Raw genomic sequence first — 8,455 nt, forward strand, 5'->3', positions numbered from 1 at the left:
ATGGGCTGTAAAATTCTTAGGACACGAGTTTTTATAAAAATTAACATCATTTTATGGGTCATTTTTGAGGTTCAAATATTGCTTCATATTATGAATAACCCTGTATACCTTAAAATCACCCAGTATAATTCATGACTATGACTTTACACATTTGTCACATAGTTTTTGTTAGATTTTTATTTTATGTAGGTATGTATATTTCTAGAGTTACCTTCGATAATTATTGATTAATTAGCTTCTTTTTGCATCTGAAATTAGGTGGAGTTCAAATGTCAAGAATTACAAAAATGCTACATGATGTGACGTGACAGTTCTTTGTTTATTGTAGTGCAGTGAACATAATACAAAAACTGTTCTCCTAGGTACTAACTTTATTAAAATTTCATTTTCATATTATGTACTAATATTCACATTTGTGGACAATCTTAGGAAATGTATTGTATTTCTGGAATTTAGCTATCATTTAAACCTAATTATTAAAATGAGTTAGAAAAGCTATTCGTACCTTTTGGGATTTTGCCATCAAGGTTAGTTTTGTTTACTCATTGCGTCCAAAGATTAGCTATGAACTTTCTTCTTGTTAATCGAGTGAATAATGAAGAGTGACCTTCAAAACTACAAACCGACTCTTCAGCATAGAGTGTTTCGTTACGACAATTTACCTAACAATTTTAAATTATATAAATCAAACAATAAAAAGAAGAAATTTTGCAAATCATTTAAACGCAATTGAGAGAGATTTTTGCAATTTTTTAATAATAGGTGGCTAAAGAATGTATCTCCTTACAACACTATTATACATTTGTACTAAACGCATCAAATAAGAAAACGAGTTTACCTTGGAGCGTATGTGTTCCTCACGTTTCACATTTTTACTTTATTTTTTTGAACAATGCAAGTTTTCACATATATATTCATTTCATTAAAAGATGCAAATCGGATCTATTGACTCAATAACTTTTTGCAGTTTTTTAATGCAAGTCAATAACAAGAGCAATGACAAAAACCTCTGAAATTCAATGGATTGGCAAGTTGACCTTACACACAGAGGTAACTAACTGGAAGTATTAATTAATTAATACTTTCATTTAATTAACTTCCTTTTTGTCCGGAATTTCTCGTTTTTGCAAGCTTCCGAATTTATAAGAGTTGAAACGTTGCTACGGATCTTAGTGCTGTGATCAATTCCTCAACTGCAATGTATGTATTCTAAAATGCACTTTTTCGTGCAAAAAATCTACAGAGTTTTATTGTAAGTTCATAAAAGTTGTCTTACTAATTTTTGATTCATTTTTAACTCAAGAGATAAGAATTAATTATTGCTTAAATTATTTACAAAAATTTTAATTTTGTATTGTGCTTTTAATGAGCAATTATTAGCAGTAAACATAATTCCCCTGTTAATGTGGATTACGACCATCACTTATCTTTACGTAATTACAAATTAATCTTATTGTAGCTATTTTATTTCAGTCAGTTATTGTTTTTCTTCAGAGTTGTTTGCGAAAGAAACACGATAAAATATACAGGGTGTTTAAGGTCTTGAGGCTGAAATTTAAATAAAATGATATTCACGGTAGAAGAAAACGAATACGAAAACAAAAATTCACGTTGTGAAAGGAAATAATTCATTTTATATTATTTGTTTGAGAACTGCTGCTTCGGCTTCAACAATGTCCTTACTTGTTGCATTACTTGTAACTCATAATCACGACAACCAATTTATTATTTCAATATTTTTTGCCATCCATGTTCATAACTTAGAAAACAAATTTCAAAAAACGAATTAAAACTATTGGAAACGATTTCGCTGGAAGAAATTAAACAGAAGATCTTCGAATTTTAATAAAAACTAAAGCAGAAGCAAATCAGTTGATGACAGTGTCAAAACTATGAAGTGCCTTTTCTTTTTCATTGTCAGGGATACGATTTTTTTAATTGTAGCAACAATACAATTTTATCTGAACAGGAAATAATTCCAGTGGCCCTCAAACCGTGTACCAATATTTTAGAGTCAAAGAACTTTCTTAATAATAACAAATTCTATTACTAGGTCACTTTTCAACTCTAAGACCGTAAACACCCTGTATTTCAAATTAAATTTGATTTTATAAATTAAACTTTAGAGGGCTCAGAAACCTATCAATCTAAGTCACAATTTTTCTCAAAATGATTTATGCGGTTCAGAAGTCCCTGATGTGTTGTTAAATCTTTCCGTTGGCAATGCACATAAATTAATACATTATTATTATTATTATTATCAATTCTATTTTAATAAAGATTTTATTTTTTACTTTTGCAAGCCTTTTTTAAACATTTTTTTAATGCTTAATTAGCTGGTTTTTAAGATGATTTGACTTAAGCTGAGGTTTCCTACAAAGCGGTGTCGTAAAATTACGTCCGTAATATGACGGCAATTGACAAAACAAAAACGGTAAATATTTTTGAATTGAGATGGTTTCCTAAAAGACGGTGAACACCACGTAACATTTTTTAATAACGTAATGCAAAATATAATCGCCACCGTTTTTGTGACGTCAGTCACCGTCACATTACGGCCATAATATTACGGTACCGCTTTTTAGGAAATCTAAGCTTTAGACTAATTGGCTTCTTAAAACCTTCCTTCTTATAGTCTTATTGGAAATTATGAATGACTGAAAAAAGAAACGGTATTTTCTCAACAAACTAACACCTTTAATTGAGATCGCAACTATACATTAAAAAATATTGCAAATTACCAATATGTTAGTTTACAAGAGTAATTTAAGAAAGTAGTTTAATGATTAGTTGATTACTGTTGCGTTCAAATTTACTTGTAATTGCAGTGGACTCAGTGGAACAAACATCGCTCGCAAATTACAAAATAAATTGATTAACAATAGAACCATATTCCAACTACCCATGTTGACAGATTTTATCCATTAAGTGCTCAAACCTTGTCTATGTTGTGTGTGATCTATTTAATTCTATTTAAATAATAAATGGAATGCATTTGTGTGAGAATTAATCAAAAATTTTAACACAATAGCTGTTGAGTCTACAACGTTCATTGCAATATTTGATTGTAATGACAAACAATAAGTAGGTTATGATTTTTAGGTGGAAAAGTTAATGAATTTTTCCTTCATATTTCTACCTCCAATAAAATTAATTTTAGATGGTTGAACTCTTATTTATTTGGAGGTGATGCAATTTAGATGCATTTTTATTTTAGATTTAATTGCCGTGTAATTGTTAGGTATATCATTTTTCATCTTTTGTTCGTGGTATAATAGTAAATTACATACTGAGGTGGGAGGTGCTTCATTAACAAGGCGAAATTTGATGAACAAGACAATAAGCCGGGGTGCGATGAAGCAAAGACCACAATACTATATACTATTTTATTCACAATCATTTTTCTTAAAGAACAGAAAGCCAATAAGAAATTATCAAATTTATAAAAAACATAACATGACAGTTCAGGTTGAGAAGTGGTCACTTTCTTATCAGTTTTCGCGTTGGGATCCTATACTGTCATATTACATATTAACTGATGAGGAAGTGACCACTTCCCAATCTGAACCTGATATTTCATATTAATTGTTAAATGAAGTTGAAATATCATACTTTTCAACTTTTAACATGCAAGGTAAATTTATTATGGAAATCTGGGTCTTTAAGACAATTTCTTATATTTATCATTCTTAAATGTCGCCAAGTTCTAATTCAAACAATAAACATTAAATAATTATACATAATAAACAGAGGAAGTTATTAATTATTATTTGTAGGTATAATTATATGGTGTTGTGATATATATTTTACTCATAATCTTTCACTACAGAACAGCTGAATTAAATATGATACTCGTTTTAAGTAAATTATTGAATAAATTTGACTAAACCACCGAGTTTAACTTAACCGCTTTTCTAAATAATTTTTCCTAATTTTAGTTATAATGTGGAAGTAAAAGGGTTGACATTTATATGAAATATGTATTCAACTACACCCACATTTTAATAAATTCATCTTGATTGGGCCAATTTTTATCCGGTTTCAGAATAAATTAAATGAAGAACAATGTTGAGGACTTTATGCATGTGATGTACTGTTGCAATATAAATTGCATAAAAAATAGCAGCACAAAACCGGTAACGATTAATAATAATTAGTTTCACAATGCGGAAACTTTATTTTAAATTATTTAATAAAAATTATTAACTGACTGTTTACAAGTATTGCCAACTAACCGTGGCTGTATTAAGGTCATTACTATTTACAACTCGAAAATCAAAGTACATATACTATGGTAGATATTTCAATGAAAATGCATTATTACTGCTAAATCAATGTTTGTTTTATCACAGCCCGGTGTCCAAACATTTGTGTACAAACTTCGATATTAGTAAATCAACATTTAATCATTAGGTAAGACAGTAGACGAAGGTTAAAGATTCGTCAATTTTAATTAAATGAATTTTCGTCAAATTGGCCATAAAAGCGATTACAATAGACCATTCATAGGCCACCACTCACTTTTCCAGATAAGTGAAAAGAGTATTATCCTGGATTTAATTGAATTTAATTGCGTTTTTGGCGTGTTCATCTTTTATTTTTTCTCTCTGTTGTTGTATTGATGACGCAAACGCCACCGCAGCTTCAGTGAACGGAACGAGTTCTTGTGCAAGTTGTAAGTAAAAGTGTTGATGCAGAAATTGAAAAAGTCGCTGGATAACAGTTTGCGTTGTCTATGCTGAGTGTCAGTACACTCCTGGCGTAGTGCTTTGCCGGCAAGAGATGAAAGCTTGGCTGAGGTAAGCGAGTTTGGGTCTGAAAATTTCGGGACGGGATTTTTGACGAGTCCATCGGCGAGGAATCCGGTTAATCGATTTTTGCGGAGGTTTCGATGAATCCGACAATTTAGCTTCTTGCTGGAGCGAGCAATGAATTCTCCCACCTGCACTTGTCCACAAAGACTTGCAGCAAACCCCACACGTAATTTACCGAATCTCAAAACTATCAGTGCTAGTCAAGTTCTATGTCAGTTATTGTCAAGTCTTCGGCCCCATCAGGTTGCAGTGAAATTTCGAATTGCACACCAGAAGATGGTGTTTTAAGTGCGCGATTTGCCCCATAGAAATTATAGTTTTGAAAAACTCGACAACCTAGTGAGGCTGAGGTTTTTTTGTGATTTAGGTTAAATTAAGTGAGTATTTGTTTTTCTTCCGGATGCACATATTAATATAAACAAACAAGTGAAACTAATTGACCTCCAGAAAGGTAAACTTGTGATAAATTTAAGAAATCGGAAGTAGCCCTGAACGAGTTAAATCGTGAATTTTTTTTTGCTTGCGGCGCGGCGCAATGAATTGGTTTTTAATATCAAACTAAATGAAATTATAGGAGACCAATTAGATTTCTTACGTAATTTTAGTGGCAACATACCACACTTTCTCGGAGCCTTATTATTAATGAATTGCCTTAGGTATTATTTGGTGTCACAACGAATAATAAATAACCTTTTATTAAGAAACGTCTTTTAAACAGATCGTTTGTCTTATTTTTGTTTTTCTTTGCGTAACTACCAATCAGATTAATTTTCCACTCTGTTTATTTCCTAATTTTATCTTAAATTTTCACTTGAACCTGCTCGGTCGTTATAAATGGAATGTTTTAAATACTCCGGGCGTTGACTAAGAAGCAATTGCTTAATGACAAGAAAATGCATTCTTGAAAATTACCATTACGTTTCTAATTGCAGGCAAATTTAATGAAGGTACCGATCAACATCAGTTTAGATTATATGGATTATATAAACTACTACACGTATTTTCTCGAAACGAAAAGTGGTAAGTCCTTTATTGTATTTCAAACCAAATGAAATTTAATATTTTTAAAAACAACTATTTGCGGTGGAAAATTCACTTACCTCAAAGTGTCCGATTGCACATGGGAAAAACCTTACCTCATTAAAAATCCGTATTGTTCAATTAATTAATCTTGTAGTTTATGTTGCAATGGAATTTTTCAGATCCTAGGACATCGAAATGGTTTCTTATAGGCTCTCCAGGACCTGTCCTCACGATAATCGCAACCTATTTATATTTTTGTATTTACGCCGGCCCTCGTTACATGAAAGATAGGAAACCCTTCGATTTGAAAAATGCAATCATAGTGTACAATTTTCTACAAGTCATATTCAGTATATTTCTCGTGTACGAGGTCAGTTTAAGTTCAAGTCATGCGTTTAGACATTAAATGAGGTGTTTCAGGGATTAATGGGAGGATGGGCTACAGGTTACAGCCTTAAATGTCAGCCAGTGGATTATTCAGACAATCCCATGGCTCTTCGGGTATGTTGAACTCGTTTTCATTGCAGTTGCGTTTTATAATTTCGTTTTAGATGGCCCAAGCTGTCTGGTTGTACTTCCTTTGTAAGATAATCGAGTTGCTCGATACGGTTGGTACGAAGTTGCGTTAAGTGATCCCATTTTCACTTTCATCTTGTAGGTCTTTTTCGTCTTGAGGAAGAAAATGAATCAGGTTACATTTCTTCATCTGTACCATCACGCTATGATGCCGATCTGTTCTTGGATCGGTGTGAAATTTTTGCCGGGTGGTCATGGTACTTTGCTAGGATTGATCAATTCTTTCATTCATATAATAATGTACTCGTATTACTTCGTGTCTTCGATGGGGCCTCAGTACCAAAAATATTTATGGTGGAAAAAGCATTTAACAGCTATGCAAATGGTAAGTGGCCTTAGGTTATTATTTGTTTTGTTAATGGAGAGATTGTAGGTGCAATTTTGCATAATCTTTTTCCATAATTTACAAGTGTTGTTCCGGCAATGTGATTACCCAAAGTTTATAGTAATGTTGTTAGGTACACAAGCATTGTTTTTCCTATTTTTGTTTGGTAGCTTTTACCATAAAACGTATATTCAGAAACCGAAGGCTCTAGAGAAGACCAACAACAATGTACAAAATGGCAAGACAAAAGTTAATTAATCGCTGTTATTTTATTTATTTTGAATATTTGTGTAATTATTGAGACTTTTCCAAATATAATGTTATTATATCGAGAGAGTTATAAACCGCTTTTGCTTTGTAGTTTTATTTGTTACCTACAGTTTTTCAGCTCAAGAAACAATAATTATTGGATGTCCTAATTCAAAGAGGTGAAAAAGTCCATTCACGATATTTAAAGATCAAAAGTTTATCACCTTACGTTTAATAAATCTGACATTAAGGGTCGGTTTTATAGAATCGTCATTAAATTAATTGCAATCAAACATTAGATTAACTGATCACCTGACCAAAATGAACCAACCAGATGCTCAGATTCACGGGTTAATCGCGCATTAACTTTTAACCACGCATAAATTTTTAAATTGCTTTCTATAAACAGACCCAAAACCTAAGAAGAATAAAATTGTTATGGTGAGAAATAATTGCAAAATATTTGATGTATTTTGTTCCTTTTACCATACTTAATCTGATAAAGTACATAAGCAGCCTTACTCAAGCCTAATGGAGTAATGTGAATCAACATTCTTTTGTGTTTGGTGTAAATTGATGGAAAAATACACGAAAGTGAAATCACACTTTTTATATTTTGTAATTATTTTATAGTATTAATGAATAAGTTACGACATTTTAAAAGAGTGTAAGTATAAATATCTACAATATACATGTCAACAACTTACGTTAAGTAATGAATAAATATTTCTTATAACAAAATTGTTAAGTTACCAACTAAATTCTAATTTTGTTTACCTTTCGTGTAGGTATAATAAATACTACTCCTAGGTATCATATTTTGATGAATTCTAAAATGACAATAAGAGTTAAATAAGACTTGTTTTAATTTATGTATTTAGGAGTACAGGATGTTTTCGGTCTTGGTTGAAAATTGACCTGGTAATAGAAGAGTGCATAAATATTGTAACCGAGGAAAAAACCCCACAGAATTGTTATCATTAAGAGTGTTATTTAGTTCCAAAACAAGGTTTGAGGGTCACTTGAATTATTTTTTTTTGTTAAGATAAAATTATATTATAGCAAGAAATAAGAAAATCGGATCTGCGACAAGGAGAAAAGTCAATTTCATGTCACTTCATATTTTAACACTGTCATCATTTGATTTGCTTTTGCCTTAGCTTTTATCAAAATTCGAAAACTTTCTGTTTAATCATTTCAAACGAAACCGTTTCCAATAGGTTTCATTTGTTTTTGTAATTATAAGCTTTTATTTAACTTGCTTCATTGTCTGTCTGCTGCAAATTTACACACAACTCCCGTGAGCCCGTGACAATACAATAATATTAACTTTAATTAGTTTATAAACAATTAACAATTGTTATAAACAGTTATAAATATCTCGGCCCTTAATACTTATAATTAAATACGAAGATGGAACCAACTCCATTCGATAGAAAAGAAAAATTTCTACAGGTCACAACTTATG

The 8,455-nt window shown here is 31.2% G+C and overlaps 1 protein-coding gene across 6 annotated transcripts; it reads left to right on the top strand.

Annotated features, from left to right (window-relative positions):
* The first annotated feature begins 310 nt into the window (after positions 1 to 310).
* LOC123009161 (elongation of very long chain fatty acids protein AAEL008004-like) lies at positions 311 to 7,072 on the top strand. Of its 6 annotated transcripts, none has more exons than XM_044405312.1 (7): positions 311 to 362; positions 5,747 to 5,834; positions 6,017 to 6,207; positions 6,258 to 6,338; positions 6,389 to 6,445; positions 6,496 to 6,738; positions 6,787 to 7,072. In XM_044405312.1, the coding sequence occupies exons 2-7, from the start codon at positions 5,756 to 5,758 to the stop codon at positions 6,994 to 6,996; spliced, it is 861 nt and encodes a 286-aa protein (XP_044261247.1). In that variant the 5' UTR covers positions 311 to 362; positions 5,747 to 5,755; the 3' UTR covers positions 6,997 to 7,072. The 6 variants fall into 6 exon arrangements, with proteins under 6 accessions (XP_044261247.1, XP_044261266.1, XP_044261239.1 ...); XM_044405331.1 differs by lacking the exon at positions 311 to 362 and adding an exon at positions 509 to 527; XM_044405304.1 differs by lacking the exon at positions 311 to 362 and adding an exon at positions 1,173 to 1,252.
* Positions 7,073 to 8,455: the final 1,383 nt, after the last annotated feature.

The sequence above is a fragment of the Tribolium madens genome, unplaced genomic scaffold, assembly GCF_015345945.1.
Source record: "Tribolium madens isolate multiple individuals breed KSU strain unplaced genomic scaffold, Tmad_KSU_1.1 Scaffold_19;HRSCAF=116;Tcas5.2_LG9, whole genome shotgun sequence".
NCBI lineage: Eukaryota > Metazoa > Arthropoda > Insecta > Coleoptera > Tenebrionidae > Tribolium > Tribolium madens.

What these genes read in the sequence shown, in the direction of transcription:
- LOC123009161 (XM_044405312.1), top strand. Translation starts at nt 5,756, where the DNA reads ATGAAGGTACCGATCAACATCAGTTTAGATTATATGGATTATATAAAC. An exon ending in ACAATCCCATGGCTCTTCGG is followed by an intron (nt 6,339 to 6,388) that starts GTATGTTGAACT and finishes ATTTCGTTTTAG; the next exon opens with ATGGCCCAAGCTGTCTGGTT. An exon ending in TAATCGAGTTGCTCGATACG is followed by an intron (nt 6,446 to 6,495) that starts GTTGGTACGAAG and finishes TTCATCTTGTAG; the next exon opens with GTCTTTTTCGTCTTGAGGAA.